At 35.2% G+C, this 21191-nt stretch overlaps 1 protein-coding gene across 8 annotated transcripts in view; it reads right to left on the minus strand.

The window, feature by feature from the left end:
- The window catches only part of ALMS1 (ALMS1 centrosome and basal body associated protein), a 171750-nt gene that overhangs the window by 19080 nt on the left and 131479 nt on the right, over nt 1–21191 (minus strand). For all 8 annotated transcript variants that reach the window (XM_045827151.1, XM_045827157.1, XM_045827155.1 and 5 more), the window contains one exon: nt 19449–20608. In XM_045827151.1, the coding sequence (XP_045683107.1) occupies nt 19449–20608 (1160 nt within the window). The remainder of the gene's footprint in view (nt 1–19448; nt 20609–21191) is intronic.

Genomic DNA, 21191 nt, shown 5'->3' on the forward strand with positions numbered 1-21191 from the left:
ACATTTTGGTCTGAAATAGTTTCCTTTTTAGATCTCTCCATTATGAAAGGTATTTGTGTATTATTTCAGTTATTTTGAGAATTTAGAAAGAACCATGGCCATTAATTACCAAGTCCGACTAAGATTGGAGTCCAACTTAACAAAGGAATATTAGCTTTTTCTAATAAATTGAGGAATATCACTTTATTTAAAAACCTCTATTGACAATTAGCTGAACATGAAAATAAATCACACCTATACACACAAAAATAAATTTCATGTAAATTAAGGGTTTAAGTGTATTGTTCCCTACCCTAAAAAAAAGTATTAAAAGAAAAACAGGAGGAAAAAAAACTCTTGAGGTTGAGCAAATCTTCCTTAGCATGGATCAAAGAAATGAAACTGCGTATGTGACAGTACTATAGGCATACCTTGTTTTATTGTGCTTTGCTTTATTGAACTTGATACTGGTTTTTTTTACAGTTTTAAGGTTTGTGGCACCCCTGCATCGAGCAAGCCCTGCATCAGTGTTGTTTTTCCAGTAGCATGTTTACTTTGCGTCTGTGTGTCATATTTTGGTTATTCTTGCAATATTTTAAACTTTTTTATTGTTATTCAACTTTGTTATGGTGATCTGTGATCAGTGATCTGATGTTACTACTGTAATTGTTTTGAGATGCCATGAACCTCACCCATATTAGATGGCAAACTTGACAAATTGTGTATATATTCTGAATGCTCCACTGATTAGCAGTTCCCACATTTCTCTCCTTTCTCCTTGGGCCTCCCCATTCCCTGAGATACAATATTGAAATTAGGCTAATTAGTAACCCTATAATGGCCTCTGGTGTTCATGTGAAAGAGCTGCAGGCCTCTCACTTGAAATCCAAAGCTAGAAATGATTTAGCTTAATGAGGAAGACACACTGAAAGCTGAGACAAGCTGAAAGGTAGGTTTTTTGTACCAGTCAAGTTGTGAATGCAAAGGAAAAGTTCTTGCAGGAAATTAAAAATGCTACTCCAATGAACACATGGATGTTAAGAAAGCAGAATAGCCTTACTGCTAATATAGAGAAAGTTTTTTCTGGATAGATCACATCAGCTACAACATTCCTTTAAGCCAAAAGCTAATTCAGATTAAGGCCCTATCTCTTCGATTCTATGAAAGCAGAGAGAGGTGGCAAAGTTGCAGAAGAAAAGTTTGAAACTAGCCGAGTTCAGTTCATGAGAATTAAAGAAAAAAACGCACCTTGATAACATAAAAGTGCAAGGTGAAACGGCAAGTGCTGATTTAGAAGCTGAGGCAAGTTATTCAGATCTACTTTAAGACAATGAAGGTGGCTACACTAAACAAGATTTGCAAGATAGACAAAAGAACATTATATTCAAAGAAGACATCACCTAAGCTTTTCACAGCTAGAGAGAAGTCCATTTCTGGCTCTTTTTAGGAGCTAATGTAGTTGCTGACTTTAAGTTGAAGATAATGCTCATTTACCACTCCAAAAATCTTTTGAGAATTATGCTTAATACTCCACCTGTGCTCTATAAATGGAATAACAAAGCCTGGATAATAGCACACCTGTTTACCACACGGTTTACTAAATATTTTTTAGACTCAGAAAAAAGGTTGTTCTTGAAATATTACTGCTCATTGACAATGCAGCGGGTCACCCAAAAGCTGTAACATGTACGTACTATGAGGTTAATGTTCTTTTCATGACTGGTAACACAACATCCACTCTGCAGCCCATAGGCTAAGGAGTAATTTTGATTTTAATAATGTCTAATTATTTAAGGAATACATTCCATGCTCTGACTGAGTAGCTCAGTTGGTTAGACCATCATCCTAATACACCAAGTTTGTAGGTTCGATTCCTAGTCAGGGCACACACAGGAATCAACAAACAAATGCATAAGTGGAACAACAAATTGATGTTTCTCTTTCTCTAAAATCAATAAATTAAAAAATATACATTTGCAAAGCTATATATAGACAGTGATTCTTTTGAAGGAATGGGCAAAGAAAATTAAGAACTTTTTGGAAAGGATTTATCATTTTAGATGCCACTGAGAACATTTGTGATACATGGAAAGGTCAAAATATCAACATTAACAGGAGTTTGGAAAAAGTTGATTCCAAAATTCATGAATGACTTATGAGTTCAAGAATTCAGTGGAGGAAGTAACTATAGATATGGTGGGAAAAGCAAGAGAACTGGAAGTGGAATCTGAAAATGTGACTGAATTGCTGCAATCTCATAAACCTTTAGTGGATGAAAAATTGCTTCTTATGGATGAGCAAAGAGGTTTCTTGAGATGGAATCTGCTCCGGGTGAAGATGTTGTGAAGATTGTTGCAATAACAAAGGATTTACAATATTACATAAACTTCATTGATAAAAGCAGCAGCAGGGTTTAAAGGATTGACTCCAATTCTTAGAGAAGTCCTACTGTGGGTAAAATGCTATCAAATAGCATCACATGCTACAGAGGAATCACTCATGAAAAGAAGAATCAATCAATGTGGCAAACTTCACTGTTGTCTTATTTTAAGAAACTGCCAGTCACACCAGCCTTCAGCAACCACCACCTTGCCAGTCAGCAGCTATCAACACTGAGGCAAGACCCTGCACTGACAAAAAGATTAGGACCAGTTGAAGGCTCTGTTGATGGTTAGCATTTTTGAACAATAAATTATTATTATTTTTTTTTCAAGAGAAAGTGAAAGGGAGGGAGAAAGAGAGGGAGAGAACATTCAACGTGAGAGAGAAACACTGACTGGTTGTACTGGGGACAGAACCCACAACCCAGGCACGTGCCCTGACTGGAAATGAACCAGCCATCTTTTGCTTTGCGGGATGACGCCCCACCAACTAAGCTACACTAATTTAAGCTACACTAAAATTTAAAGTATTTTAAAATCAAGGTGTGTACATTGTGTTTTTAGACACAATGCTTTTGCACACTTAGAAGACTACAGTATAGACACAATCTTTACGAGCTGGGAAACCAACAAATTCATATGACTTTCTTTCTTGTGATAATTTTTTGTGGTGGTCAACAATTGAATCTAAAAAACAAATTAAGCAAATAAGAACAAAGATTCATGGATATGGAGAATGTTTAGATGGTTGCCCGATGGGAAATGGGTTTGGGGAGATGGGTGAAGAGGTGAAGTGATTAAGAAGTACAAATATGTAGTTACAGAATAGCCATGGGGATGTAAAGTACAGTATAGGAAATGGAGCAGCCAAAGAACTTATATGCATGACCAATGGACATGAACAAAGGTGTGGGGATTGCCTGAGGGAGTAGGGGATGCTGGGTGGATGGAGGTAAATGGGCAAGTATTGGGAAAACTGTAATAGCATAACCAATAAAATATAATTTAAAAAAAGCAGAAATAAAAGTATTCTCACTCCAGGATATGTTTTATTGATAGTTTGGGGGGAAGGGGGAGGGAGGGAGAGGGCGAGAGAGGGAGAGGGAGAGAGAGACAGACAGACATCAATGTCAGCAGAAACATCAATCAGATGCTCTCTTGTATGTGTTCTGACTGGGAATTGAACCTGCAACCTAGCTATGTATCCTGACACAGGATTGAACCTTCAACCTTTTGGTATATGGTATAACGCTCCAACCAACTGAGCCACCTGGCCAGGGCTGAATTAAACCTTTTTTATGTGCATACTTAGTAACTCATTTATTCTATGTTTAGAAATGTATCTTGAGGAAACAGAAATATTCATAAAGATCTAATAAGACTATCATCAAAGCACAGGTTATGATAAAAAGTTCAAAACAATGTAAATTCTGTCATTAGGGAACTAATTAGATAAATACTATATTTATACAATAAAACCCATAAAGCCATTAAAAAGGATCATATAAATCTTCTTTTGACATAAAGAGATGTCTATGATATACTAAGTAGAGCTTTAAAACAATATACATAATATGATTTCATTTTTTACTGTTGTTTCTTTCTACATATGAGAATGGTTGTAAAGACTGATATGAAATCAGTATGTTTTCACTGGGTATTTAGCTATATTAGAAAATGGACATGAAGAAATAGATCCAACATTAGCAGCAGGTATATGAATCATAAAACACAAACCTGGAAGCTTATTTATGAAAATGTTAATCATGACTATTTCAAGACGGTGAGAACTATGGGTGATTTCCAAGGTCTTTATATTTTCTATATTATCTGAACTCTTTATATTTAGTAATCTTTTTACCTTTATACTCAAAGGAAATAAACAGATATCTTTTTGACAAAATATTTGATAATAAAGAGAGAGAAAAATATGGAGTGGTAGAAGGACCGAAAGAAGCTATCCTGACAGGTAAGTCATCCACTGTCTATGATAAGGAAAGACATAAGTATGGCTCTAGTTGAGAGGAAGAAGCCTACAGAAAAAGAAGAAATCCAATATAAAAGATAAACACAGAGAAAATAGATGAATGAATTTTAGAAAATATGACAGTATAATGGCTTAATGAACCTCTTCTTCAATAACTGAAAGACAAACAAAAAGTGAAAAGAATATTCAGAATCTAGGGAAAGGATTCAACTCATACCACAGAATTCCAGAAATACTGTCTAGAGAAACAACTGGGACCAAATTTAAGGAGCTGTCACAAAGCTCTTTCTACACAAAGGATCATACAGAAGAGTCCATTAAATTAAGACATACCCTTCTGGTATCTCAGAAAAGGAATTGAGGTAATAAGTGTCCCTGGAAAAAGATAAATGTTCTAACTGGAGACATGTTCCCTATAAAAAAAAAATAGCACCTTATGCCCTAGCCAGAACACATTCTCCCCTCTGGTCAGGAACAAGTCAGAATAATCTCTTAAATCTAAATACCTTAGTTGTATTACTAAGATTTGCTAGAAAATAAAGTAAGGCCTCAGCCGTATCACTGCTCACACAATGCCACAAAAGCTGCCTCCAGCTGACCGTCAGGTAGTACAATAACAAAATCCTAAGGGAATGTTCCACAGAACTAGGCACTTTCCTTATCTCCACAATTAGTAAGGGGGCCATCAGTCTAAGAGTTTTAAAAACAATAGCAGATAAAACCGTCACCTATAGTAGCTGTCCAGAGTCTAAAATCACCTACTATCTCCCTGCCTTTCCCAACTCTGAGGGAAAAAGAAATACAAGCCATATACAATTTGTCTTTAGGTTCAATTGCTAGAAAGAGGATTGAAGTAGTATCTTGAAAACAGGTAATAAGACAGTCATAGAGAATTCTACATTGCTTGTGGGCAAATAAATGGTTTCCACAGAATTGTTCAGAGATAAAGACAGTAATATGAAAACAAAAGAGAATATGTAAATATTTTATGGCATTAAAGTGGAAGAAAGGGAAGAGAAAAAGAATTTCTTTGCAAGAAGTTTTACCCATTTTAGTCAATAAATCATTTATATTTTTACCTCACAAAAAACAAAACAAAACAAAAAACCCCATGGACCTAATGATATAGGTCCACAAAAAGCTAAGACAATGGAGGGAGATTAAAAGGCAGTTGACAAAATTAACATAATTCCTCAAAAAGACCAGAGAAGGCACTAAAGAAAACAAAGGTAAAAAATAACAGCATTATACCACTTCAGAACTAATTTATGCAATTGAAAATAGAAACTTTAAAAGAAATATTTAAAAGAAAATTAAGCCAGTAGAGTAAATTACAGATTGAAAAGTCTCATGAAACGCAGAAAAAGATGCAGGAAATAAAAATAATCAGAATGCTAGGAGAGGAAGACTACAACAAAGATCAAATACGTGGGGAAGAGGGCTTGCTGCATCCCTCACTCTTAGGATAGAGAACAGCCTGAGAGAAAAGGGAAAAAATATTTAAGGATACAGTTAAAGAAAATTTTCGTTGAAGTGAAAGCAAATCTGAACATACAAGGGATATTGAGTTACTTGGTACCAGAAAAAAGTTAATACCCCAAATACAGGAAGCAAACCTGACAAAAATGAAGGAGAAAACAGACAATTCAACAGTAATAAATGGAGAGTGCAATATAGAACTTGCAAAATGGGTAAATCAGCTAGATAGACCAATTAAGAAACAGAAGGCTTGGACAACACTATAAACCAAAAGATGTGCGCGCGCACACACGCGCGCACACACACACACACACACACACACACACACACACACACAGAATACGTCAACAAAAGCAGAACACACATTCATCTCAAGGGCACATGGAATGTCCAGAAGACCATATGCTAGACTGTAAAACAAGTCATATTACACATATGAGGACTAAATCCTACAAAGTTGGAAATCAGTAACATACAGAAATTTGGAAAGTTAAAAAATATGTGGGAAAAAACATACTCTTAACCAATGGTCAAAGAAGAAACTACAAAGAAAATTAGAAAATACTTTGAGATGAATGAAAATGAAAGCAAAACATACCAAAACTTACGGAATGCAGTGAGGGTAGAGCTTAGAAGGAAATTTATGTATAAATGTCTGTATTAAAAGAAAGATTTCAAATCCATAACTTCCCCTTTTACTTTGGAAAACTAGAAAATGAAGAGCAAACAAAACCCAAAGCAAGCTGACAGAGGGAAATTATAAAGATTAGGGAGAAAATAAATGAAATAGAGAATAAAAATAAAAATCAGAGAAACCAAACATTGGTTCTTTGAAATAGCAACATTTACAAATCTTCAGCTAGATCAACACTAAAAAAAAAAAAAAGATAAAACTCAAATCACTGAAATTGTGAGGCTGCCTTATGCATTGGAAGATGTTTAGCAGCACTCCTGGCTTCTACCCATTAGAAACCAATAGTGGGAGACAGCTGATATACTATACTCAAAATATCCAAATCAATAAAATTATTGGTGAAAATGAAAAAAAATGTGTCTTTTGTGAAAAAATACACAGACATTTTGGCCAACCCCTTAGATTATATGGATATTAAGTTAACAGAAAAAACAAGTCAATTTAAAAGAAAATTGTATAAAGATGTAGTCCAACCCATGTCAGCAGATGACGGCGTACTTCAGATCCTTTCTATATCTCCACAGTGAACTCATCAACTTGTTATAGGGTAGTACTTTGCACCCTGGCTAGTATGGTTCAGTGGACTGAGCACTGGCCTGTGAACCAAAGCATCACAGGTTCAATTCCCAGCCAGGGCACATGCCTGGGTTGCAGGCCAGGTCCCCAGTTGGGGGCGCATGAAACACAACCACACATTGATATTTCTTGCCCCTTTTCTCTTTCCCTTCCCCTCTGTCTAAAAATAAATAAATAAAAATCTTAAAAAAAAATAGTAGTACTTTGCAGGAGCCATTTCAACTCCTTTTCTAAAATTCAGTATGGTCATCCTGATAATGGTCACACTAGCTCTACAGAATTACTTTCTGAAATCTCTAGAGTTCTAACCCACTCAGTTTTAATTTTCTTTTCATTGTTGTTCAAGAACAATTTTCTCCATTTTCACCACACCATGCCCCCTCCACCCATCCCCACCTCCCACCCTCGAACCCACCCTCTTTGGCCTTGTCCACATGTCCTTCATACATGTTCCTTGATGCTCCCCCACCATTATCCCCTATTATCCCTCTCCCTCCTCCCCTCTGATTACTGCCAGATTATTCTTTATTTCAATGTCTCTGGTTGTATTCTGAACAAACGAAAAGCATTAACATGAACCACTTTCAACCCCTTTAATTTAAATCTCAACATGTTAAAATTTGTAAATAAAGATATATTTTCCACCTCTTTGTCTAGGTTGTTCCTTGTGCTTATGATGGGATTCCTAATGGCATTTCAGCCTCTGCTAAGGCCACCATATTTTAATATCAAGGTAGAAAAGAGAGATAATTCCTAGTTAATTGTATTTTAAGTCTCAGCTTAGTTATTGAGTTCTTCTATTTAAATATGCTTCTGTAAATTATGCTGAAAAGTTTGCCTTGAAAACTCTATTTTTAAAATTAGTCATATTTGAAGCTTTTCATGAAAAAAGTAAATGTGAATAGTAGAAATTTTATTCCCTTAGTTGACCCATGTTGTTAATTCATTAGTGCTTTCTAAATTCATAGAGAAGATTAGGAGAATGCATTTCTAACCATTATTTACTGCACTATGGGTAGTAAATATATATCAATGCCAACTTTAAATGTACTGTAAAAATAATACAACCAGCAAAGTTAATCATATATATGCAAAGGCTATATCATTCATATCTAATACAGAAATCAGGAATCAAGTCCATTCACCAAATTTCAAATTGATGTTTAATAATATTTTTATGACAGAATATAAAGTGTGTAAACTAGATACCATTAGCATATTATTATTTAATGTACTTACCACTGGATTGTTGGCATACATTAATCTGGTTAATATATTTAAATTTGCTTTTTTCCCCCTCTTTCTGAAGGTTCTGTTTATAATATTTTGTGACACAACTGTAAAGTTGAACTATATAAATAAAAAAAGTTTGGACAGTAAGAAAAGGAAGGAAGGAAGGAAGGCAGGAAGGAAGGAAATCATATAGCAATGAACAAAAAAGATTGGAAACAGTAAGAAATCATTTAAAAAATCATAAAAAACCCCAAAGAAGCAAAAACAGTTTTGAAAGGAAGAACAAAGGTGGAGGACTCACACTTCCTGATTTCAAAACATATGACGACAGTGGGCCCTGGCTGGGTTGCTCAGTTGGTTAGAGCATTGTCCCAGTATGCCAAGGTTGTGGGTTGAATCCCTGGTCAAGGCACTAACAAGAATCAAACAATAAATACATAAATAAGTGAAACAACAAATTGATGTTTCTCTCTCTCTTACTTCCCCACTTTCTCTCTAAAATTGTAAATAAAAAAATTAAAGAAAAACATATTACAGTGGTATAGTAATATAACAGAGTGGTTCTGGCATAAAGACAAATAGATCAACGAACCAGAGTGGAGAGCCCAGAAACAAATTCTTCTGCAGATGATATATGGTCAAATGATTTTTGACTCTTGACGAGGTGCAAGACAACTCAATAAGGAAAGTGCAGTCTTTTCAACAAACGGTGCTAGGAACACTGGATGTCCACATGCAAAAGTATAAAGTTGGAGCCTTATACCACACACAAAAATTAACTTGAAATTGATTAAAGACCTAACCATAAAACCTAAAACATCTAAGACAAACACAGGAGAAAATTTCATGGCATGTAACTTTGTAATGATTTCTTGGATATGATACTGAAGTATAGGCAATAAAAGCAAAAAGAGACAATTAGGACTACATCAGTTATTGATTTTAAAAATTTAAAAATTACCTGGCTGGTGTGGCTCTGTGGATTGAGCACTGGCCTGCAAACCAAAGGGTCCCCTGTTCGGTTCCCAGTCAGGGCCCCTGCCTGGGTTGCAGGACAGGCCCCCAGTTAGGGGCACGCAAGAGGCAACCACATGCTAATGTTCCTCTCCCTCTCTTTCTCCCTCCCTTCCCCTCTGCCTAAAAATAAATAAATAACATCTTTTTTAAAAATTTAAAAATTATTAAAAAGATCTGTGCATCAAAGGACACAATCAACACAACACAGTGAAAAGGCAACACACTGATTGGGGAAAAAAGTTTCCAAATCATATATCTGACATGGGGTTAATATTCAGAATGTATAAAAGACTCCTACAACTCACTGACCAAAAAATAAATAACCTGGTTCAAGAATGGGAAATGAACAGACATTTCTCCAAAAGTGATAAATAAATGGCCAACAAGCATATGAAAAAATGCTCAACATCAGTAATCAATAGAGAAATGCAAATCACAATTACAATGAGATATTATTTTATGCCTATTAGGGTGGCTAGAACCACTCCCTCCAGAAAATAACAAGTGTTAGCAAGGATATGAAGAAATTGGAACCCTTGTGCACTGTTTGTACACTGTTGGTGGGTTATAAAGTGGTTTGGCCACTGTGGAAAAGTATGGCAGTTCCTCAAAAAATTCAAAACAGAATTATCATATGATCTACCCTTTCCACTTCTGGATATATATACAAATAAAGTGAAAGCAAGGTCCAGAAAAGGTCTTTGCACAGCCACGTCCACAGCAGTACTATCCACAATAACCAACAGGTGAAAGCAACCCAAATGTCCATTGACGGCTGAATGAGGAAACAAAATGTGGTATATACGTACAATGGAGTATTATTCAGCCTTCGAAAGGAAAAAAATCTGGTCACATGGTTTTGTACAACATGAATGAACCTTGAGGGCACTATGCTAAGTGAAATATGTCTGTTCCTAAAAGACAAATATTGTATGATTCCATTTATATGACATTATCTAAGGTAGTCAAATTCATAGAAATAAATAGAATGGTGAGCAGGTGCTCAAGACTGAGGGAAATGGGGAGTTGTTTAATTGGTACAGCATTTCAGTGTTGCAAGATAAATTTCTGGAGATTTGTTTCACAACAATGTGAATATACTTAATGCTACTAAATTGTACACTTAAAAATAGTTAAGATAAATTTTATGCACTATGTTTTTTTAACCACAATAAAACGATCATTTCCCCAGTTTAGAACAGGAAAAAAAGATAGATAAAATTTAAACTAAATGTATTTGTTATAACTTTGAATCTAAATGAAATAAATTCACCTCAAAAAAAAAACCTCCTCATAATTACTGGGGGGAAAAAGTTAAATTCAACCAGATGCTACTTATACTTGAGTGAAGTGACTTAGGAAAGCTAAAAATGAAGTGATGAGCACAGACCAACTGTGCAAATGTACATTTAAAAAATCACATTGGGCCCTGTCTGGAGTGGCTCAGTGGATTGAGTGCCGGCCTGTAAATCAAGGGGTCACAAGTTCAATTCCCAGTCAGGGCACATGCCTAGGTTGAAGACCAGGGCCCCAGTAGGGGGCATGAAAGGGGCAACCACACATTGTCTCTCTCCCTCCCTTCCCCTCTCTAAAAATAAAATAAATCTTTAAAAAATTGCATTGGATGAAACAGAATCAAAGACAAAACATATTAAAAATGGAAAATGAGACTTACTTTGCATGATTTATGGTATAATTCAGAGCTAGTAAAAAACTATCATCTATGCTTATATGCCAGGCATAAACATATACATTACCCTTCAATTACCACAAAGACAAATCAACTTTCAAATATACTCTTTGAAGTCTTTAATAGATTAAAGAAACCAATATTTGGGAAGAATATAATAAGCATAATTAATAAAGATAATTTACTACATAAAATCACAACTAGAAGGTCATATTCTGTATGGAGACTCTGCCTCCTTTATAAATAACCTTGGAGTACTTATTCATACATTAAGCCACAAAGGTAATCTCTACATATCCTAAAACAGAAACAGAACTGAGTACAATCTCTACTTACAATACAATGAAATTATAAATTAATATGTAGTGACAATATACCCAAGCTAATGGAATTAAAAAAAAAACTTGCCCTAAATTCTCTTGGATCAAACAGGAAATCCAAGGCTATGATTAAAACACATCTAAAAAGTACTACTAATAAAAATACCACAGGTCAAAATCTACTAGATATATACATCTGTTTTCCATTTAAAAATCTAGAGTTGAATAAAGTGTGCTCCCATCCTTATAACCACCACCACCACCAACAATAAAAATGTATCAATTTTAATTTCACAGATTTTTCTGGAAGTCAGAGTCAAGGTCAAAGGTCAACCCTGGCCCAAAATATAAAAAGAGTTTGCCACTGCCTGCAAAAAACATCCTCACATGAGTGGAGGAATTTGAGACATGAGCACTAGATTCCCTGGTGATACAACTGGATACAATTAAGAAGGCTGGAGACTGGATTTAATGCTGGACAAGTGTGCACTGATAAGTGTGTATGAAGGCCCTTGGGTGCTACAGAAACTGAGGGAGTCTGCATCCTTTTGCTGCTATTTCTCTACAAACTTCACCAGGAAAAAGAATGAAGAGTTTTAGGGGTGTCCATTACATAGACCCAGGGAAGTGGAACAGCAGCTGTAGTGGGAAGGGCACAAAACTATCTGGGAGGGATGTCAGCAAAACTGGCAGAACAGGGAGAGCTCCAGGGACTTATCCCTCTCCTAGGATCAAAAACCCAACAAAAACTGTCAAAACAAAAAAAATGTGAAAATCAGCCTTATCAACTCTGAAATACAAAGGTTTATGGCAAATAAATAAAAACTTAAGCAGGAGCAAGGCCAATTAAACAAAGTAGAAGAGTTCCCTGTTCCCCAGCAAGGTACAGAGGACAGCCACCTGTATTCCCAGTGTGGGTATCTGCTTCCAAAGGAAGCACAGAATATCTTGTTCCCAAGGAACTGTTTCTTTCAACCTGCCTGAGTATGCCCTGACAGACTGACACAAGGGGGCCTGCCTAGGTTTCATTAAACTTGGAATTCTCTTAGGGAATTTCAGAAATAGAGATTTCCTTGAAAACACTGAAAGCCAATTTAAAAAGGTGTTACTGCATAAAATAAAAAAATAAATATAAACAAACAAACAAACAAACAAAAACAATTGGGGCAAACAATAGCCACAGTGAAAGCCAGAGAGAAAAGCAGTGAAAATTTTGGGGAAACAGGATTTTGGAAATCTCCCCTGTACCCTGGGGAAACTAGAAAACACATGCATAGGGCAGGATGTATGTGCAGGAAAGACCCGAGAAGACCTTAAGGTTTCACTACTGGTTGATGTTTAAGCTTAATACAAGGAAGACATTGCCTAAAGTAGAGTTGTAAATGGCCTCTAGATAACCACTCAAGTCTCTAATACACAGACCATCTACAAAGACCCAGTGAACTCTTTTTCCTTTCCCTTCTTTTTCTTCTTTCTTTCCCTTTCCTGTCTGCCCCATCCCCAGGCATTTCAGGAAATCTGAACAGAGACATTAGAGACCAACAAACAACATAATCTGTACAAAAAATGGTTTAGAAAAGTCCCTAAACATACCAAGATCTTTAACCCATAACAAACAGTAGCAACAAACCCTAGGGAGGGAGAAGGAGAATCTGATTTCCAGATTTATTACATTACGATATCCCAAATGTCTGGTTTTCAAGAAAAAATTATGAAGCATTGCAAGAAACAAGAATGTATGGAACATTCACAAGAAAAAAAATTAACAGAAACTGACCCTCAGGAAACAAACACTGGACTTGCTATACGAAGACTTGAAATCAACTATCTTAAATATGTTTAAAGAGCTAAAAAAATCTATGAACAAAGAAACAAGGAGAATGATGTCTTTCTTACCAAAGACAGAATATCAAAAAGTATAAAGATGTAATCTCTGACTATAAAAATATAAATGGTGAGGGTACAGGCTTATACAGAAGCAGTGTTTTTGTGTACTACTGAAATTAAGTTGGAATCATTTCATATTAGGCTGTTACTGTATTTTGTCATAAATAATGTGTGTTTAAATATAACATGCACCCATGTTTTTGGTTCAAACTTTCAGGAAAAAAGTCTTTAGTTTTAATTTTTTAATTCAATTTATTTATTTATATTTAGAAAGAAAACCAATTATTGTATTCCAAGGTGTTACTTTGCATGTGGATATCATTATTGCTTTCTACAACAACACTTTTAATGCACAGCATAAATAAAAGAATTAAAAACATTTATATAGATATGGAATCAGTACTACCCATGTATAATGTGCACCCTTACTTTTCCCTCAAAAAATTTGGGCAAAAACTGAACATTATACATGGCAAATTATGGTATACGCTAAAGGTATTAACGATAATCCCCAGGTAACTACTAATAACTAAAAAGTATAAAGGAAGGAGAATGAGAAGGGGATCAAAACTGTACATTACAAAAATCAATTAAGTATAAAAGAAGACAGTGATGGAAGAATTGAAAAAGAAAAAAAGATACAAGACATAAACAAGTAGCAAAATGGAAACAAGTCCTTTCCTATTAGTACCTAGTTACTTTAAATGTAAATAGATTAAACTCTCCAATTAAAAGGCAGTAATGGCAGATGGATTAAAAAAAGCACAATATATCTCTATGTTATCTAAAAAAGACCCACTTTAGATCTAGAGACACAGAGTTTCAAAGTGAAAGGATAAAGATGATATTTCATGCAAATAGTAATCAAAAGAGAGTTGTGGTAGTAGTGGTAGCTATACTAAATTCAAACAAAAGAGGAGTTAAATTAAAATTTGTTAAAGGGAATTATTAACTGATAAAAGGGTCAACCTATGAAGAAGTTACATCAATTATGAATATATACACACCCAATAATACAGCCTCAAAATATATGAAGCAAAAATAGACAGAAATGAATGGAGAAATAGTTTCACATTAATAGCTAGAGACTTCAATACATCACTTTCAATATGACAGGAAAACTAGACAAAAGACCAATAAAAAAATAGAGGACTTGAACTATACTACAAACCATATGAAACTAACATATACAGAACACTCCAACCAATAAGTGCAGAATACCCAATCTTCTCAAGTATACACAGAAATTCTCTAGGAGAGAAGACAGGTAGGCCATAAAACCGTTACAAAAAATTTAAAAGGAATGAAATAACACAATATATATTCTTTGACCACAATGATGAAACTAGAAATAAATAACAGAGGAGAAATTTGGGAAATAAACAAATATGTGATAATTAAATAGCCTTACACTATTAATGGTCACAGATGGAATTGTAAGAAAAATTTGGAATGAATGAAAATAAAAACAAAACATCAAAACTTATAGAATGCAGCAGGCAGAGTTTAAAAGGAGATTTATATCTTCAAAAGCAGTTCTCAAAGGAAAATTTATAGCTGTAAACACCTATATTAAAAAACGAATAATAATTTCAAACCAATAATATAATGAAACTCTAAATAACTAGAAAACAGCAAACTGACCCTAAAGTAAGCAGAAATTATAAGATCAAAGTAGAGATAAAATATAGAGTAGAAAAACAACAGAGATGGATAAATTCTTAGAAACATGCAAACTATAAAAACTGACTCAAGAAGAAATAGAAAACCTGAGTAGACTTATTATAACAAAGAGATTGAATCAGTAATAAAATTCCCCTAAAAAAAAAAAAACAAACCCATGACCAGATGGCTTTGCTGATGAATTCCACCAAGCAAAAAGAATTAACATCAACCATTAACACAGTTTTCAAACTCATCCAAAAAACAGATGATGAGGGAAAACATTTTAAGCATTCTAAAGGCCAGTATCACCCTGATACCAAAGACAGACAAAGATACCACAAGGGGACTACAGAACAATATCCTTTACAAATAGAGACTCAAAAGTCCTCTTCAAAATTCTAGCAAATCAAATACAGCAGCATATGAAAAGGATAACGTACCACGACCAAGTGAGATTTATCCCTGGAATGCAAGGCTGGTTCAACACATGATTATTAACATTCATATTAATATTTAGAATAATAATAATAATAATAATAATAATAATAATAGTAAACCATATGATCATCTCAATAGATGCTAAAGTGTTTGACAAAAACCAGAATGCTTTCATGGCAAAAACACTCAATAAAACAAGGGAAAAAAGGTAACTTCCTCAGCATGATAAAGATCATATATGAAAATCCACAGCTAAAACTGTTCTCAATGGCAAAAGATTGAATGCTCTCCTCCTAAGATCACAAACAAGACAATGGTGCCTGCTTTTGCCACTTCCATTTGACAATATACTGAAAGTTCTAGCCAGATCAATAAGGCAAGAAAAATAAAGGGCAAACAAATTTAAAAAGAGGAAGTAAGACTATCTCTATTCACAGATTACATGATCTTATTTGTAGAAAATCAGTTGTGTTATCTATATACTAACAATGAACAATACAAAAAACTGAAGAAAACAATCATACTTCAAATAGCATCAAAAAGAAAATATACTAAAAATCATGGAATCCCAATGGACCCTTAAAGAGCCAAAACAATCTTGAAAAAGAATATGGGTGGAGGTATTACACTTCATCATTTCAAATATTATTTAAAAAAATACAAGTAATGCAAAACAGTGTGGTACTGGCATAAAGACAGACATAGAGACCAGAAATAAACCCTTACATATATAGTCAAATGATTTCTATGCTCAGACCATTTAACAGGGAAAAGACTTTCTTTTTTCCAACAACTGGTGCTGGGACAACTAGATATCCACATGCAAAAGAATAAAGTTAAAGCCTTACTTTACATAGTATACGAAAAATACATCCTGTGTTCAGAGATTGGAAGACTTACTAATATTAAGATGGCAATAAATCCCACAGCAAATACAGACTTAATGCAATTAATATCAAAATTCCAATGACCTTTACAGCAGAAATGGAGAAGCTGATCATAATAGTCACGTGGTGATACAAGGGATTGATTGAATTGTCAAAACAGTGTTGAAAAGAACCAAAGTAGAAGAATCACCTTCTCAGTTCTAAAACTTACTATAAAGCTATGGTAATCAAAATATTGCAGTAATGGCATGCAAATAGGAATGTAGATAAAAGGAATAGAACTGCAAGCCTATAAATAAACTCTCAATTTTATGGCCAGTTAAGTTTAGACAATGGAGCCAAGAGCACTCCAGGGAGAAAGTACTCTACAATATCTGGTACTGAGACAACTGAATATCCATGTGGAAAAGAAGGAAGCTTTGACCCTTAATTCACACTATAGACAAAAATTAACATATGTCAAAGATGCAAATAAAAGTGCTAAAAGTATAAAAATTTTAAAATAAAATATAGGGACAAATCTTCATGACTTTGGATTTAGCAATGGTTTCCTGGATGACATGAAAAGCACAAGCAACAAAAAATACATGCACTGGGCTCTTCACCAAAGGACAGGAACAGTGAGTAAAAAAACAACCCAGAGAGTGGGAGCGAACATTTGCAAACTATACATCTGATAACCGTCTACAATCCAGACTATATAGAGAAATCTTTCACCTCAGAAACAACAATTAAAGAGTAGGTAAAGACCTGAACAGATATTTCTCCAAAGAAATACAAAAGGCCAATAAGCACATGAAAAGATGATGTCATTAGTTATAAGGGAAAGGCAAATCAAAATGGCAATGAGCATGAGATACTACCTCATTCACACTAGGATGACCCCCCAAAAGGTAAGTAAAAAGGGTTGGTGAATGTGGAGACACTGGAACCCTAAGACATTGATGATTCAATATGAAATAGTATAGTCACTGTGGAAAAGTTTGACAGTTCCTCAATGAGCTAAACAGATAATTACCATAAGACTCAGTAATTCCACTCCTTGGTATATTCTCAAAAGAACTGTTTACAGTGTTCAGGGGAAAATTTGTACACTTCATGTCAGCTCTATTCCCAACAGCCAAAAGATGGAAACAACCCAAATGTCCATGAATGGATGAATGGATAAATAAAACATAGTATATAATGAATACATGCAATGAAGTACTGATAAATACTAAGGCATGGATGAACCCCAAAACATTAAGCTAAAGTAAAAGAAGGCTGATGCAGAGGCCACATATGGTATGATTCTGTTTATATGAAGTAACCAGAACAAGCAAGCTCACAGAAACAAGAAAAGTTAGGCAAGTGATTTCCAGGGGCTACTGGGAAAAGAGAATAGAGACTGCTTAATGGATACGAGGTTTCTACTATGATGATGAAAAAGTTGTTGAACCGGACAGTGGTAATGGTTGTAAAACACTGTGAAGACACTCAGTGCCACTAAATTGTACACTTTAAAATGGTTAAAATGATAAACTTTGTTATGTGTATGTATTTTACTACATACATAAAAATGCCTCTACCTGGATCCTTTCCCCTTATCTCCTCTATGGAACAAAAAGCCTTAGTCAGTACTATTCCCAATTCTTTCTTATTTATAAAAAGGTCATACTGTACTATTTATATATGTAATCACTATCATTGAATACCTATCAAATCTCAATTATGAGAAAAAGTATTTATGGTAAACTGTCTAAACTTCTGTGCCTTCTTTCTTCTAGACTAGTGGTCTCTTAAATTATTTGATCATGGGTCCTACTGATAAAAGTATTTTTTAAAGATTTTATTTATTTATCTTCAGACAGAGAGGAAGGGAGGGGGAAAGAAAGGGAGAGAAACATCAAAGTGTGGTTGCCTTTCTCACGTCCCCTACTAGGGACCTGGCCTGCAACCTAGGCATGTGCCCTGACTCAGAATCGAACTGGTGACCCTTTGGTTCACAGGCCAGTGCTCAATCCAGTCAGGGCTGATAAAATATTTTTGAGCATCAATTACCAAAGTAGATATTTACAGGGTGGGGAAAAGTAGGTTTACAACTGTTCATATAAAAATATAATAATTAGTAAATAATAATACAAGAGTAAACTGTTTTTGCATTAATCACAACTATAAACCTACCTTTGCTCCACCCTGTATTTATAAATTACATATTACTACTGTACTCATATATTACAAACATATAAAATATAAATTTTAAATTAGAGAAAAATAAATATAAATTTAAAGTTTTTCTTTCTATACTCCAAAGAACCATTTTGCAAGTATCACTCTTTGTAAAGCACTTCTCTAGATACCCTAAATTTCATTCTTGGGTTCAAGTAATTGTCTGCATTTGTTGACCCCTTGAGATATGTCTTTACTGAACTCCCTAATAAGGTCACATCAGCCTTATAGGCATTGTTACCGAACCTTACTGTAAGGATGCTGCTGAGGACTCTGTTACTGTGGTGCCTTCTAGCTGAGGACAGAGGAGTAAATTTCGCTCAGGTTTCAGTACCAGAAATATGTGATGCTTTTGAAATTTTGTTTTCATACTATAGATACATGTGATTGATTGATCACAAAATTCTAGGGACACTAACCAGCAGAAAAGAAAGCAAAATTAGTGGCTCACAAACATATCTACAAGGTAGGTTTTATCTCCCCTCCAGCATCAACTTGTCTTCCCATTACTCACAATTCTTTATTTATTTTTAAAAATCATGTTATAGCTCACTCCTCTCTGGCTTTCGTAATTTTCTTTCATTCAAATTCTTCATTTATGTTAAAAAAATCATATCGTATTATGTGTGTGTATATGTGTTTAAGAGCAACTCAAAATTTCTTTAAAGACAGGGAAGTATGAATAAACAGAAAACAAAAACAAAAAACCCCAGCAATGTTGCTCAGAATAAAGGTCATTCTAAACTCGAAGCTCCCCCATGCCAGGAATGTACTTTGCGGATTCTGAAGCAGTTAGCAGCCACAGGGTAATTTGTAAATGAACATTGATGAAAAGAAAGACAACTCACAATAGCACTGTACTACACTTTCTCACTCTTTTCCAGTTGGTAAGAAATATAGTGAGGAAAGGGCAAATGGCTTTTTTTTTTCCACCTGTGTGCAAAGCTTAACCAAAAAGTCCATGAAAAAGGAAGTCACACTGCCAGATGCAATTTGTAGCCATGTACCTGGATGCGTTTCCTTCTGGTGTGTTCAGAAGTCATTTGGGGATAACTTGTACTCAATGTTTTCTTCTTGTTCTTGCTCCGTTTCTCAATGTATCTCCTCTGATGGTCAGTAATGCTGCTATATAATTTAATTCGCCTGGGTGACAAACAAACTCTCTCATGGCCAAAAGCCTGGATCAATCGGGCAGTGTCAATGGTGGAAGTAGAGCTGCTCCTCTCATGCAAAATCATTTCTTTATCTGTTTGGGTCAATATATCTGATTCCACGGGAGAGGTGGTGGTGGAAAGGATGTTGGTGGCAGTATCTGTGAGCAGCTCACTGTCCTCTGACGGTCTAGAATCTGAAGAAGTGCTGTTCATATAATGAAAATCTGGCTGTTTTCTCAGAATATATTTATCAAATTTAACCTGTTCAATTTTAATCTGATTGGAACCTCCAGATTCATGAGTAGAGAGCACCTTGCTTTTTTTAATATCTCCTATGTTTTTATAGCATTTCTCCAAGCTTTTATACCGCTTCTTTTTCTGAAGCTTGTTTTTCTGTTGTTGCTGTCTACCCCTGCATTCTTTAGCATCTTGTTGCTCTCTGCTATCATCCTGTGTGCTGTCTAAGGGCCAAAGAGAATGCGTGATGGGATGCTGAAGAAGTTTAGCCAAACGATCAAGTCGCTCCACTAAGGATACTTCTTTCCTATCACTGAACCCTGGAGGTTTCCGCTGCTTCTGTCGCTCCTGATACTTGTTCCAGAGTTCATTCAAACTTGTAATGTGCTGAGCTGTGGGCTCTGGGGTGACTTGAAGATCCTTTTTTTGATCATTAATTTGTTTGTCACACTTTGCAGAATCTCTAGCCTGACTTTTAGTAGGATGCATCACTTCTTTGTTTTCCAAATTTACATCGATACTGACACTCTCTATTCTGGTATAATCGGTCTTTGTCTTTTCCTCATTTTGAGAAGGGGGAGGCAGACAACTATGTTGTTTGTTTGGATGATGGTGAAAGAAATCTTTCCAAGATTGCCTCATGAAAACACTTTTCCCTAAAGATTCATGACAAAAGTCTTGATCACTTGGCAGGTGCACTGGATGATGAAAGTAAAACTTGGCTGACCTGAACACAGAATGGGTAGTATTTTCAAATTCTGAATGACATCTGGACTCTGAAAAGGAGAAAAAAAAGATTTTAAAGGACTTTGAAAATATTTTCATTCCCTTTAGAAACAGTATTCACACTTATAGAGAAAAGGAAACAACAGTTTATATGAAGTTTCAGAAAACTCACTGCCTCACTAAAGAATTTATGCCTAGGCCCTGGCTGGCGTAGCTCAGTGGATTGAGCGCGGGCTGGGAACCAAAGTGTTCCAGGTTTGATTCCCAGTCAGGGTACATGCCTGGGTTGCAGGCCATAATCCCCAGCAACCGCGCATTGATGTTTCTCTCTCTCTCTCTATCTCCCTCCCTTCCCTCTCTAAAAATAAATAAATAAAGTCTTTAAAAAAAAAGTTATTTATAAAAAAAAAAAAAAAAAAGAATTTATGCCTAGTGACCAGATTGGCATGGTAAGCATTTAAGAGACTCGGAGTCAGAAGACCTGGAATCTGGCTGGATGACCTCAAGAAAGACACTTTAGTCCTCTGGACTAAACAGCAGCTGCTTTGTCTTAACTGCTTGCTACGTGCGGGGTATTACACTATGTACGTACTCTGTATCTTCTTCTTCCCCTTTTCATTCAAATGTGTTGAT

Source organism: Phyllostomus hastatus, unplaced genomic scaffold (genome assembly GCF_019186645.2).
Source record: "Phyllostomus hastatus isolate PE091 unplaced genomic scaffold, TTU_PhHast_1.1 phas_scaffold_78, whole genome shotgun sequence".
NCBI classification, from domain to species: Eukaryota; Metazoa; Chordata; class Mammalia; order Chiroptera; family Phyllostomidae; genus Phyllostomus; species Phyllostomus hastatus.